Source organism: Mauremys mutica, chromosome 1, assembly GCF_020497125.1.
Source record: "Mauremys mutica isolate MM-2020 ecotype Southern chromosome 1, ASM2049712v1, whole genome shotgun sequence".
Classification (NCBI taxonomy): domain Eukaryota; kingdom Metazoa; phylum Chordata; order Testudines; family Geoemydidae; genus Mauremys; species Mauremys mutica.
Genome location: NC_059072.1, coordinates 21,055,951 through 21,071,241, shown reverse-complemented (window position 1 = coordinate 21,071,241; position 15,291 = coordinate 21,055,951). Strand labels below are relative to the sequence as shown.

Genomic DNA, 15,291 nt, shown 5'->3' with positions numbered 1-15,291 from the left:
GGGACTGGACTAGGTGACCTACTGAGGTCCCTTCCTACATTTCAATGATTCTATCATTCTGCTATGGGGTAGAAGGAGACTTCCCAGTGGCAGATTATCCCATAACTGACGACTGCAGTTTTTCTTGCTGCTTCCTCCTGTACAGGCTACCATTGGAGACAGGATACTGGACTAGATGGACCATGTGTTTGATCTGGTATAGCATTCTTTATGCTTTAAAATTAATGGATTGACACTGGCATAAAACCAGTGTAAGATCCAAATCAGGTCCTTATTATGCAGAGGGATTATTAGAGTGGCTGAGCAAATTAGATTTACAAACTCTGAAAGAATGAATGGCCAAATCCTTCACTTCCTACACAGGCAAAACTCCCAGTGAAATCACTAACCACTACAACCTACCCCCTTACAACTCTTCCCCATCGTACATATACAGATACTCTGGAGCAGCTATTGTGGATTAGCACAAATGAAAAGCGACTGGGAGTTTTGATGGAGAACTAAGGGATTTGTTCCCTCCTCCATGTGAGACCAGCAGTGATACACAAGTTCCAGGGGTGGAACCTAATTTGGCTGAAGAGCTCTGGAATCCACTGCCCAGCAGTCACAAGACTGAAATTTACTCTGCAGACTACAAAAGCTCATGGAACGAAAATATGCTCTTGATGAATGGAGAATCCCACATGCATGGCTTGGGCTAGTTCAGCTTAACCCTGCTCTTCTCCTTGTTTAAAACAAGTTTTTATTTTTTTTTTAACTGTAACCCACGACACCAGGGAACTGTTTATAGCACAGGAAACACCAGATCTAAATAGATCTCCTGGAGCCAATCTAATTCCAGGAACCTGAACATTCCAAACATGACATAACTCAGCCCAAAGGATTGGCCTGTGAAGGCAGTTAATCAAGGTTGAGTCCGTAACTCAAATCTAAATGTATGAGGTTACAGCTATCTAAATTAAATTTGAATTGTTGGCTTTGCTTCTGCTGCTAACACGCTGCACCATACAAATTGTCAGCTCAAATTGTTAATAAATCTTGCCCTTTATTTTGCTCTCACTGGAATTCTAAGAGAACTAGTGATGACAGAATTGAAATCAGCCCAGGGGCGAGAAATTACACAGTACATGGTATATCTCAGAGAACTCTGTCGGACAAGATGGGTGATCAGAATTCCAAAGGGAATGTGCTGCAGAGGATTTCTTGCATTTGTATACACAACTGTCAGGAGCTAAAGGAACCTTGCTTATTTAAGTGCAGTACACGGAAGCTCTAAAACCCACAAATCAATGAGAATGTGGGGAGTGAGATCACAGCGAGGGCAAGACAAAAATGCTAGTTATGAAATAAAACAGTTACTGTAAATGCTATGAAGTCTCATCTCCTGGTTGCTCAATAACCCAAATCTCCCACCTTGCAGCATTATCTATAGCCACTTGGTTGGTCAATTGAGCAACCTTTTTTAACTTAATTTTCCTGGTTTCTCCAATGTTACTTTATGTGTATAGTTCTGTATTGGTCACAATATCTGAGAGCATCGCTTTGGTAATCATTCCAGGCCTGATTTTCCTTTCATGCCAGTTTTAGGCAGATGCAACTGCACTGACTGAGATGGAGTTAATTTTGGTTTACACTGGCATGAGGGGAGAAGCTAGCCCACTGTCCATTTCTCTTTTACTGTCCATATTGTGGAAAGGTGATACTGCCCTAACAAAATGCAAATAAGCACATGATAATACATAACATATTCATGGGTTATTGAGAATTCCCAAAGCCCTTTGGGTGAAATTTGTGACTCTACTGAAACTGTGAAAAATCCCCTTGATTTCAGTGAGGTCAAGATTTCACCCTTCAAAAACAATAGTTATGTTTAGACAATTGTTTGAAGTAGTAGGTTTAATTTTAGTTACATAAAGGGGTAAACTGACACATTGACATACCATAGCATCTACTGAAATCAAAGTTGGCCTAAAGTTATTTAAGTTTGTTAATAAAAAATGTATATATTTGATCAACATAGAAGAAAGAAAGAAAAAGAAAGAAAGAAAGAATCTGAATATCTGGTATTGCAAATGAAAGGGAAAAAGGTCTTGCAAAAAGTAGTCTGTTGGTAACTTAAATATATTTACTGATATCTTATCTTTAAAAAAGGAAAAAGGAATACGGGTTCTCTTTATACAGATACTTTTTCCATTTTCTGCTAGAGACAGCAGTTTCCCAAATAAAAAGACCTAGAGTTGATTTAAAGAGCTGTATTTTATTTAATTAATCATTTAGCATAACTCACCAAATGTAATAAAACTTTAACCAAAGAAAAGATAGCACAAGCTGCTGTAATATCATCATACCTCCATTGAGTTGAATTTACACCAGCTGGCCCCAAATAGACAAAGGATCTGGCCCACTAACAATTGTTTCATATTTTGGGCTTTTTGGTCCACACATGGAATGCATGTTTTTTGCATGGAAATCATGCAACCTCAGCATATGATTTTACTTTATAGTTTAATCTTAACTGAATTTATTTTGGAATAATGGGCAAACATTAACTGGCAACACTTCATATTAACGTTGCCATTTCTAACTACTTTATTGCTTATTAAACTTTATGATACTCTACAGCACATTGATAATCTAAATTAATGCCTTCTCATGATACTAAGCAGTTAGCCTACTCTGATCATGGTAATTTTTTATAGGAAAGAAAGTGAGCTATTAGAATATATAGGATTAGTAATGTAACCCTTCTGGCCAGGTGCTATTGGCAATAACAAGGGCTGGGTTCAAACAGCTAGGGTGCCAAAACTAACAAACACCCCCAGCTCGAGCCCTCTCCCAGAATTTCTGGGATCACTAAATACCTTCCATGGGCACCCTTAATAGGCACTATTTCCCCACTTGCAGATATTCAGTTTGTGTATGAAATAAGGAAAACTTTATTAGGGGAAAAGGGAACACGTGATCAACTTGGGAAAACACAACAACATATTTATATGAATGATAAATAAAACACTCCCTCACAGCAGCTTTGGCAATAGTCTGTAAACTCAGATCCACATTTACCAGTGTGAATGTCCAATAGGCAAATTTCCCTTTATCATGTCATTTCCTGCTTCCCCATCCTTTAAACTACACTCAGTTTGGTATCAGTGAGGAGCATAATCCCAGAGTTAAACTAATATACCTTTTACTCAAAATGTGTAACTCCTTCAAATAGACTTTGAGCAAAATGGGCTTTAGGAATGAGTTGAGCATTTTATTCTCCAAGTTGCACTGGGTAACATTTATTCATGTTGATGAGCACTTACTAACACAAGTAGCTCAGTTGACTTACTGTGAGTAAGTACCAACCATTATGAAGAAGAGTTGCACAATTGGGGCCCACAGAAAGTAGCTACAAGGACTTATTTCTCCAGGTACTTTGGCCTGTCTGCTATATCTCTTTCCAACATAGTTCAGATTCCCCTCTCCTTATAGTCTCAGCCCTCTAGTCCAAATTCACCCTTAGTATAAATTCCATTTGTTATGATAAATAGCTTCCCAATAGACGGAAATGTAGTATGATGAAGTCTAGACTCTTAGAGAACTCTACATTCAGGAAGTTCTTGATGAGGGAGCAGAGTGTATATGGAGGATGGAATAAAGGTTGAATGTTACACTCTCTCTCTCCCTTTTAATGCTTGACTATTAAACATGGTGTCAGAAGTGAGGCGGCGGCTGCAGGTACATGAAATCAGAAACTAAAACTATTGCATAAGAAAGAAAAAAACAACAAACTATATAGGACAAGATTTACAAGTGCTGGCATCTGTCATTCTGTCAGGATGGCCAGACACCAAGGGAGAAGCCCCATCTGCCTCCCAAGAATACTGAAACTATCAAGATGAGCTGAGAGTCCAATATAGCATCCTATATAAAAGCAGCAGAATCATAATAACTGGATCATTGAGAATAGAAACTCAGGACTACACCAGAGTGACCCTGTAAACAACAAACACTGTATACTGGCCAAACATGACCAAGGGTATCAGAAACCTGATGAGCATGTGGGGCAATGCAGGTCAAGCAGCAAAAAGACAATTAAAATATACAGTGTTCTCAAGAGACCTTGGAGCAAAGTAGGAATGGATTTGTTCATTGCAAACCCCACAAACTACCTCATTGTGGTAGACAAGTATTCAGACTTCTAGTAACTACACAAACTGTCAGACACTACTTCAGTGATCATCACAAAGAAGGCAATTAAACATTTCAGCATGAATGGTATCCCAGAATCTGTAGTTTCAGACAATGAACTCCAGTTTACTTGCTGTGAGTTTAGGAATTTATCTCAGAATTTGAATATTACATCATTACTGTACCGTAGCCAATCAAATTAGTCATACCACATCATACCATAGCCAATCAAATGGCAAAGGCAACATCAGTTAAAATTGCTAAGACTCTATTAAAAAAGGCTGCAGAAAACAAAGAAGAAATGTATAGCAAGCCATTTGTGAATGGAGAAAAACATCCATAGAATGCATTAGTAGTAGCCCAGTACAACTTTTTCTCCCACAATTCACCATGGTCTCCTCTCTTGGAGTCATGCATCATGGATATCCCATGCCATGGTGCATCATGGGAGATGTAGTCCAGGTGGGGAACCAGGCCAATAGAGCAGAATTGGAACATGAGGCAACTGAACTACAACTCCCAGGAGGCACTCTGGCAGCATATCCAAATCAAAGTATTTTGGTTTTTGACTGAATATTTGAGACATTCTTTTTAGATTAAAAAAAACATTTTCCCACAGAAAGCAGAAATGAAAATTTTCATTTAGTTGAAAGCTGAAGTTTTTGCTGATAATTTTTATTGAAATTATTTAATATATGGAGACATACCTCTCTCATAGAACTGGAAGGTCACCTAGTCCAGCCCCCCTGCCCTCACTAGCAGGACCAAGTACTGATTTTGCCCCAGATCCCTAAGTGGCCCCCTCAAGGATTCACCTCACAACCCTGGGTTTAGCAGGCCAATACTCAAACCACTGAGCTATCCCTCCTCCCCTTTAGTTACCTTAGTGGATAAGGAACTGGCTCAAGTCCACATAGCCGTAAAATGACATTCAGCAGTGCAGCTTAGACTTCCTAGATCCTAGTCCTATACTCTCATAACATTTCCTCTAAATCACCCATTATTTAAAAATATATCTGATCTCTTTAACTTGTGTAATGAAAAGCAGAATTTCAGAAAGCAAAGGAGGAGCACTACATCAGTCAACACAAGGTGGACAAACTGCAGCACTTTCCCTGTTTATTTTCTGTTCCTCTATGCCACTTTCTCCCAGCACTAAAGCAATTTTTCAGTGCCAGAGATCATCCTGGCTGCTATTTTCTCCTTTAAATATTTCTGGCATTGATTAATCTTATGCTGTTGGGAGCCCTAGATGGTAGATGTGAGTTAGAACTTGATGAAACAAAGCATGATAGGGATTTTATATCAAAAGGCAGTTTAAAAAAAACACGGAAGGCTGAAAAATTCTAGGCATAGCAGCTTTAAAAAAAAAAAAGCTTTTACTGGAAAAAACAGGCAGTGCCTCATTTCATATAGATCTCTTGCTGATGAAGCACCAAATTCTGCCATCTTCACTCACTTTGAGTAGTGTTTTATTCCACAAATAGTCCCATTGACTCAATGTAAGTAAGGATGGCACAATAAGCCCATAAACACATAGCCTGCTACTATTAAAAAGAGCACTGTCTCTTGACTCATAGGGCTCTTGAAGCAAGATCTTAAGAGGGTTTGCCAATTTTCTCTTGCACTGCACTCCTGGAGATGAATTTAAAAACTAAAAATATCTATTCAATCACACCTAGGTAGCAGCATTGGTAACACTTCAGGTTGGCTCCTTTTCTCTTTAAAGTCTTGGATCAATATCCATTATGGTCAAATCAATTGTTATATGGATAGTAACTATAAGATTCTATTGATTAAAGAAAAATACTTGCAAGACCAGATCATTTTATATAACCTGCATTAGCAATGGTTTGACATACCTGTGATGCTTGAGACATTTTGGAAGGCAGCAAATAGTGCAGGTATTATATCACCACCAGACAAGCTCATGAGAGCTGCTGCTAATAGCCTAGATAGTTGTGAATTCTAGTCTAAAATTGCCATGGAGAAGTTAGACAGAACTTCAGTGCTTATGTACAAAACTATTCAAGCTGTAGCTTAATCTCTTTGCCACTGGACCTTCTTCTGAAAGTGATTTATTTATTGAACTCACATTACCATCAAAAGGAGTTCCATACAGGCTGGGCTTTTCAGAGTCAATTTATAAGAAGTAAATTTTAGAAACTGCTGGAATCAGCTGTCACAGCATAATTAGCCAGTGAGCTTTCTGATGAACTAATACTTCTCTTTTGGTGTTTCACCGGCTGAGTGTGTTGCCAGTCAAAGTGCTACTAGAGAGATATGGAGCTGGGATTTGGTTGTAGCAAACAATATATAAAATTCTGTTAAACTAAAATAAACACAACCTTAATTCAGGACACATGGGATAATTGGGAATTATTCTTGTTAGTAAGGAGGGCTATGCATTCTCCCTCTCCCTCTCTCAGCTCCTCAAATATACCAAAAAATTCAGTATTTACACAATGAATCTGGCTATTTCCAAATTACCAGGGGAGATAACACTTTTCAGAATCACAATAACCCATTGGCATGGAGATGAAACTCTTGTGTTGCCTCCATAGATGAACACCAAGCAAAAGAAAAGCTGAAAGGAGAGTGGAATTTTCCAGCCTCAGACATAATAAATAGGTTTGCTCAAGACAAAAAAATGAGGTGGAGCAAGACCATATGCACGGCTAATGCTGAAGAAAAGTGTAAGACCCTGAAGAAAATGTGGGCCAAAAATATGTTTGTGAAATATTACCACATAAAGGGCTACCAAGATCTTTGCCTGCATGGCTCGCTGGCTCCAGACATGCCAGTCACACATGGGTAAAGTGTCTGTAGCTGCCCAATTGAACCCGACAGTTTAATCATTATCAAATCTTTGATTAATGGTAACAAAACACCATTAGCTCTAACATAAGTTCCCTCCTTTTCACACTATCAGTTGATGTCCCAAGTCTGCTTCCTCAACTCCTCTCCAAAGAATTAGTGGTCTCTTTTGAGGAGAGAATATACACATTCGTTTCAATTTACCCTGACAAATAAAAGCAGCTGCTTAGTTCATTATAAATGAGTGGCAAAGGGCCAACAGAGAATGCTCCCGGTGCAGGATCAGCTTAGTGTCAACTTAAACACCTGTACACTGCCTCTTCTCACAAGTCCGGCCATAAGGGGTGTGGTCATAGTACTCAGTGCTACAAGGATTCTGAAATGCCGCAGACCCCATAGACAACTCAGGACAGACTGCCATGAGTTACTGCAGCAGCTCACAGGCCTGCCCTGACTTATGCCGGGGACTGTTTTGTTCTCTATGGCAGCCTGGAAATCAAGTGGTGCAAAGGTGGCTAACGCTACCTTTGGCTCCTCCTGTTATCTTCCGGTTGTGTCTCTCAGGAGGTGTAGCACAGAATCTAGTCCCCTGAGACTGCTACAGTGCCATCAGTGTATTCTTGCTGCCTGTTTACTATAGGGGAATTCACAAATGTGTCAGAGAAAAAAAAACTATTCAATGTGTTGCTCCACCAGCTTTTTTATATCCTGATCCCTAAGCTACAGTTGTTCCTCTTTAAAGTCTAGATCTCCTGTTTCAAATATCAAACTGTATTCTATGCAGACACTAGTAAAAATTTAAGCAAGTGTACTATCATCTAGTACTGTTTATATGCACATGTATTAAAATACACATCACCGGTTATGTAAGACATCTATAGATAATTTTCTATTAAAGTCCTGTTGTTTCCTTCCTAATATTTTTATTGGATGAAATTTAAATAGAGAGAGAGCAAGATGAACATAGACATTTATGAATGACAACTTAGTCTATTTTAAATGGTTGTTTCCTTCTGAGCCATGTTTAATTTGTAATGAAAGAGGTGCCAGGGCTCAAGCAGTTATTTTTACTTTCATAAATGTCATGGGAAGCCCCAAACTGCTGGGGCTATGAACAGCCAAGCCTAGAGGTAGTGTGGCTCAGCCCAGGCAAACCCTGGCACTAATTACGCACTGCTTCAGAGCATTGGTATTATTGGATATTAGAAACAGATCTAAGTCACAAAATCTGGATCAAAATCTGGATCTAGATTTCAAACATTCTAAAGGTAAAGGATGTAAAGACCCGGGGGTTTGTTTCAAGGCATCTGTTACTGAATATAAACATAGAATGTGAATTCAATATGAAGGAGGGAATATCTCAGGTGAGCCCAAATGTACATAGCTTTACTATTTATCTGATTCCTGTCCTATATTGTACTTTGGCTCACTGAGCTCACTCAAAGGCATCATTAATTCCATGAAGGTAAAATAAATCAAACTCACCTTAAGTATAATTCAGGGAATCATATTTATTAGAATTATATTTACAACTCTACTACTGCAATGGATGTTAAGGATTACATTTTAATCTTAATGTTTCTTCTCTTCTTTTTCTTTTTGTCTGCTAAATTAGAGGTGTGGATAACTGCCCAAATTTTCTTGTAAAGTGACATACACACCTTTCATTTTGGTCATTTAGACATCTAAGTACCGATTTGTAAATAATCACTTACTTGCACATCTTAATGACCTACAAAGATTGTGCAAAATTGGAGAGGAGCCTTGCAAACCCTATTCCTCCCATCTCTGTATTTTTTTTAATACTCTGCATCCCACCGGTGACTTGAACCTAACTGCAGATCGCTCTCCAGTCGACCCTCTTCCCACCTCCCCACCCTCTAGGTTCGACCCCTGTACTCCAACGAGAAGAGTAAGGAACTCACCAGATTGGTTCCAGCGCCATCTAAGGACCTGATTCTTCTCTCACACTTAGTGTAACTCTATTGGCTATACTGAGGCTTTATCTACACTAGCACTTTTGTCAGCAAAACTTTTGTTGGCCAAGGAAGACATAAGTTTCACAAACAAAAGCGCCGGTGTAGACAGTGCTTTGTTGGCTGGAGATGCTCTCCCATCAAGAGCTATTGCCACTCATTGGGGGTAGTTTAATGATGCCGGCGGGAGAGCTCTCTTCCAAGGATAGAAGGGCTACATAGGAAACCTTATGACGGTGCAGCTGACACAGCCTTAGTTTAGTGTAAGTGAGAGGAGAGTCAGATTCTGAGTTTTAGTCACCACATAGAGTGGAAACAGTGCACAGGATGACTAAAAACCAACAATGCAGGAATTAAAAAATGGAAAGCGTCAATGTCTTAAGGGCAAACATCTTTTGCGTGGGAATCTCTTGACAGAATAGCCTAGCAGGCTGTGCAGCACCAGTTACAATCATATTAATATAATCACTTCTAAAAATATTGTTTAGAGAATAAAAAAATATGCATAACACACTGAAACACAAGCTGTTTCCATGAACATTCGAGATTTTGGTGTTTATCCTAGAGATGGCACCTGGGATCAGGGTACTAATCTTTCAGGCCCAGATTGAAGTAGGGACTTAATACTCACAAGTGAAAATGAGTTTCATGGACTCACTCTAGCTAGGGCTGGTCAAAAATTTTCCATTGAAACTGCCTAACAATGAAAAATTGGGCTTTGACTTAAATTTTGGTCCACAAAAACTTTCTGCTCCCATTCTCCTACACAGGACAAGCTCCCCAGCTAGCTGTCATGTCCCATGATGCACTCTGACTGCCATGATGGTTGCAACTTCTCTTCTCACCCAGAAGGGAGATGTTGATGTATCATGTAGTCTGACCAAGGAGCCTGGCCTAGAGAGGAGAATGGGAACATGATACATCCAAACTACAATTCCTATAAAGCACTGCAGCGGCATTTCAAAACTGCAATAGATGTTTTTGGATGACATATTTGGGATTTTGATTTTTCACCAAAAATATGATTTCTCTACAGAAAAACACCTCATTTTCCAACCAGCTCTAATTCTAATTTCCCCCTGCCCCATTTTAAGGACATTGTCCATATCATGTAATTCCCACCAACACTGTTCTTTGATAGTTCATTCTATTGGTGTACATCACAAAAGCATGACCCATTTTAGAGATTACTGTCAGTATTTGGGGAAGAGATGCCCATGCAGGAATAGCGGGGGTGTTATATTTGTGGCCTGAGCAACTTTGGGACAGCTGTGTGGGGAACCTCACAGGCCACTAATAGGCATATTGTCCTCACTGTCATGGACACTAACTTTCCTCATAGATTTAAATAAAAAGATACACGATCTTCCCCATCCAACCAATATTTAACTTAATGTTGGATGGAGCCACCTCATAATATGTTTCCCATATTAAGTGGGTAGCCAGAAATGTACTAAGAAGAGCCTGGTCCAGTGTCCAGTGAAGTCTTTCTATTGAATTCAGTGGTGGAATGGAATCAGTTCCATAGATTACATTAAGCATTTGTTTTTACTCCAGGAGCATGAAATGCTATGAGAACTGCTGCGTGAGAATTCGTATTCATTGCAATGTGGCTATTTAATGACCTTAAATAAACAGCTAAGATCTGATTCTCATTTACACTAAAGCCCTTTGAGATTGCTAGGGTGTAGCAAGGACCCTCAGGCCATGGCTACACTTGCAGATGTGCAGCGCTGGGATTTACAGCTGTGTTCGTACAGCTGTGTAGGGAAAGTGCAGGTGTGTGGCCACACTCACAGCTACCAGCGCTACAGTGTGGCCACATTTGCAGCATTTGCAGTGCTGTTGGGAGTGGTGCATTATGGGCAGCTATCCCAGCGTTCAAGTGGCAGCAACGTGCTTTTCAAAAGAGGGGTTGGGGTGGAGTGTGACAGGGAGCGGGGGAGAGAGAGAGAGTGGATTTTTGGAGCCGACACTGTGTGTCAGCTCCCTGCCTTGCAAAGCCTGCCTTGCAAATTCTGTGTCAGCTCCCTGCCTTGCAAAATCTGACCATTTCCTCGACCCCTCATTCACTCTTAACTGCAAATAGCCTGCAGACCAGATAAGCAGCTGCTCCGACGGACTCCCTTTCTCCCCTGCCCCGCCCTGCTGTTTCTCTCCTCAAGCAAATACTAGCTGTAGACATTCATCCCCCTGCCTGCCACATTCACAGCAAACAAGAGCTGTGTTTGTTTTTTAGATAAGCAGCTCCCAGAGCCCCGAGTTCACAACAAAACAAAGAGAGGCATCATAACAAAACAAAGAGAGTAATTTAGTTAAAAGCATTCTGGGATATCTCTTAATACCCTGGAGGCCAATAACAGCGCTGGTGTGTGGCCACACTTGATGAGCAGCGCTGCATCACCAGCGCTGCATTCGTTATACCCCAAGCAGACCAGGTGTACAGCCAGCGCTGCAGCCAGGGAGTTGCAGCGCTGGATGTGCCTTGCAGGTGTGGACAGTTACTAAGTTGCAGCGCTGTAAAGCCTCCACCAGCGCTGCAACTCTCCAGTGTAGCCAAGCCCTCAGAGTCAGGCCTTAAGACTGTATTACAAACACAGATTCAGCTAATACTTCATAACGTGAAAAGTTGAAAGAATAATTATTCTTCTGTATAAACTATCAGGCACCTCTTTGTAATGTTGTTTGTATTTCATTTTACCTTCTGCATCGGTTAATCCCACTCCTGACTGCTTTACTGATTCTTGTCCGTTCTGGCTCATCTTCCCTCTGTTGAAAAAAGCAGTTTTGTAACTGTCAATGAAGCCTTGAACAGAAGATACCAAAGACAAAAGAAATCCTCAAACAGAAAGGGCATTGGTACAGTCCAAAAAGAGAAGAAACAATCACTTCCTGACATCCCTCAAGGGTGCCAAATATTTTTCATAAACAACAGGAACAGCAATAACTTTGCAGAGAATGTGATTGGACATGCAGAATTTCTTGTTTCTGTAAACAGCAAGTCTCCCATTGTCAACTGGAAGAGACTTCAGTGATGCTAAATTCTTTTTGCAGAAGCTTGTAATCACATCTCTGGAAAGCTTTTTACTTGGTCAAATTCTACTCTCCCTATTGTTCTGTTATGGTTAAGGGGAAAGGTGAAATAAATAATACAGATCCAGAAACTGATCTTAGTTACACAAGCATTATCCCATGTAATATTCTAATATAGCACAGCTCTTGGCCGGATGCAGTGTTGTTGCAGCCACGTTACTAGCAGGGCAGGATGTTAGGGAGACAAGGTGGGTGAGGTAATATCTTTTATTGGACCAACTTTTGTTGGAGAGCGAAAGAAGCTTTCAAGTTTACACAGAGCTCATCTTCGGGTCCGGGAAATGTACTGCGTGTCACAGCTAAATACAGGGTGGAACAGATTGTTTAGCATAAGTAGTTCACACATATTTCAAGGGACCATTCAAGGTGAAGTAGCCCATTAACAGCTCTCCAGTCATAGGGAAGAAAGGAGGGGAAAAATGCCCAATAACAACTATGTAGGTGAAACCAGACTATCACTACGTTCTCCAATGAACTCACACAGAGAAATATCACCCAGGAGTGCACACTTTTCACAAAATGATCACTTCATATCGACCTCTCAGTCCTCATCCTGAAAGGAAACCTGCACAACACCTTCAAAAGATGAGCCTGGGAGCTTAAATTCATAATGTTGTTAGACACAAAAAATCATGGACTTAATAAAAACACTGGATTTATGGTCTATTACAATAATCTATAACACACAACCCCCCTCTTCCCCAGCTTCCCCCTGCCCCTCTTTCCCCCACTATGACTGGTGAGGTGTTAACTGGCCTCTTCACCTTGCATAGGCCTTTAAGATATGTATTAACTACTTATGCTGAACAATCTAGTTTGTTTGGTATTTAGCTATATTTCCCAGACCTGCAGAAGAGCTCTATGTAAGCTCAAAACCTTGTCTCACTAACAGAAGTGGGTCCAGTAAAAAATATTACCTCATCCACCTTGTCTCTTAATGGTTTTGGTCACATTTGGGGGAGGGATAGCTCAGTGGTTTGAGCATTGGCCTGCTTAAACCCAGGGTTGTGAGTTCAATCCTTGAGGCAGCCACTTAGGGATCTGGGGCAAAAATTGGTCTTGCTAGTGAAGGCAGGGGGCTGGACTTGATGACCTTTCAAGGTCCCTTCCAGTTCTAGGAGATTAATATATCTTCAATTATTACCTTACCTTTATTACATCATTCATGAGTCAGTGCTCTTATACCATAAGAGGTATCCTCAGCAAGATATTTGAATTAGATTACTAGGATTTGTACAGTAAGACAAGTTTTTGCTCAATCACAGTATTTCTTTAATAATTGTTGTGACACTACAGTTCAGGTTGGGATGGGAAGGCTCTTTCATACTCACTGAGCATGATAAACAACTCATCACTGAGACACTGCAACACTGATCTCATCTATTATGTCTGATCTTGACAGCTACCCAGTGTGATAAAATTCCTTTGATTTAGAAGAAGAGTTATTTCTTCTATTCACTTGGTTAATATGGGCAGGTTTTACATAGGTGTAACAGAAATCAATATCTGGTCCTGTGTTGTTTATTTCAACTTACTCCTTAACTATTCCAGCATGTCGCAACATGCTTTGAGGCATGATTACAATCCTCCAGAAAATAAACTTTGCAATTTTGAATTGACTCTTCCCATTTACAATGGATGACCTTACAATATACTGTGATCGAGATGTAGTGCCAGATCCTCAACTGGTGTAAATCGGAATTGTTCCATTGTAGTCAAATGGAGCAGTGTTGAGCTACACCAGCCGAGGATCAGGCTCTTAAGTTTCACATTGCAGTAGGAAGTTGTCCTTCTCTGTGATAAAATAAAAAAAATCTGATGGAAAAAAGTAAATACTAAACAGAATTTTGAATTCAGTTTAATTGTCTAGACAAGTATTTCTCTTTTGGGGATGAACTTTATTACAAAGTATGGCAAATATGCTGTAGAGAATTATTAGTACCCAGGGTCAGATTCCCTGCAAATTGTGTAGTCATTTACCATTCTAATTTAGTAGCATTTCACACCCGCCTCTTTGCACTGGTGTAAAAGTCTACACAATGGTCTGGGCAATGAAGAATCTGGCTCCTATTCTCCAGCAGGGTTTGGTCTGAGTGACATTGGTAATTTTCAGAAGTTTCATACAAGCTCTGGCATTTTGATAATGAGAGATGCAAAAAAATGACCCACCACATGCGCTGATTTTATAAAATGCTTTATTCTATTGTTATATCATTATTAATTTCCCTTGATATTTGTAACAATATCTAACTTCTGCAATGACATGCTTCTAATTAGCTACCTCATCAAATAATCCCCATAGTATCACTGTTTAATTTTTTTTTCTTAGCTAGATATTCAAATGGCCAGCAGCACTAGGCCCAAAATCAGAGTGGTTTAAAACTCAGGCTTCCCTAACTTGTATTTTATCTTTAGGAATCATTATAAACTAATTATGCATCTGGGTTGTAAAATACAATTAAAAATAATTTTTGTTCCCCTTAAGTACAATTTGTTTTAATCTACAGCAAGGGTGAGTGAAAGATTCAATAAAAAATTAATCATCTGGAACTTTACAGCCCGGGCTCATTTCCCCTCTCCCCTAAACTGCTGAAGGGGAAACTTAAAAGTAAGATTGAGAGCTCTTTTCCTTTTTAGCATCTAATAAGTTACAGTCATTTGCCATTCCACTACATTTCAACAAGGGATAAGCACTTTGGAATGTCACAAATTCTAAAGAACAAATTGCTTTTGTTTCGTTTATAAAGTCAAGAACCTTTAAAAAAGTTGCTTTCATCTCTTGTGCATCAGCTTTCAGGATTGCGTAGCAAGAACTGACCACAGTGTGCTGGGAAAAGGCAAAGGAAAGGAAGATTTCCCTGATAAAGGTTCCTTACACATTAGTGTGGTTCCAGCCTGGTGTTGGGCTGATAGCGCTGGCACTGGCCAAAGTGTGGGTCTAATTTAGAAACATGGGGTCAGAGTCACAGCTTGAGGAAATCAGAATTTCTCTACTGAAGTGAGGTGCTCAGCATCACACACCTCTTTGGCAATGGTAGTCACGTTGCTGTTAGGTCTCAGACAGCCACATGTTTTGTACTCCCCTTTGAGGAGGGCCAAACGGTGCCAAGCTACAGCCAATACTCTTCCTACCAGCATTAACTGACTCTTAGTACCCCACAGTGGTGGGATTGGATGCTGCAGGGAACAGGGCCAACATGCATCGCCAGCCTGGTGTGACCAGCTTGCT

The 15,291-nt window shown here is 40.1% G+C and overlaps 1 protein-coding gene across 1 annotated transcript in view; it reads right to left on the bottom strand.

Moving 5' to 3' along the window:
* PCLO (piccolo presynaptic cytomatrix protein) overlaps positions 1–15,291 on the bottom strand; it is a 541,568-nt gene that overhangs the window by 37,985 nt on the left and 488,292 nt on the right. Inside the window, exon 23 of the mRNA XM_045030493.1 lies at positions 11,671–11,738. Within this exon, the coding sequence (XP_044886428.1) occupies positions 11,671–11,738 (68 nt within the window). The remainder of the gene's footprint in view (positions 1–11,670; positions 11,739–15,291) is intronic.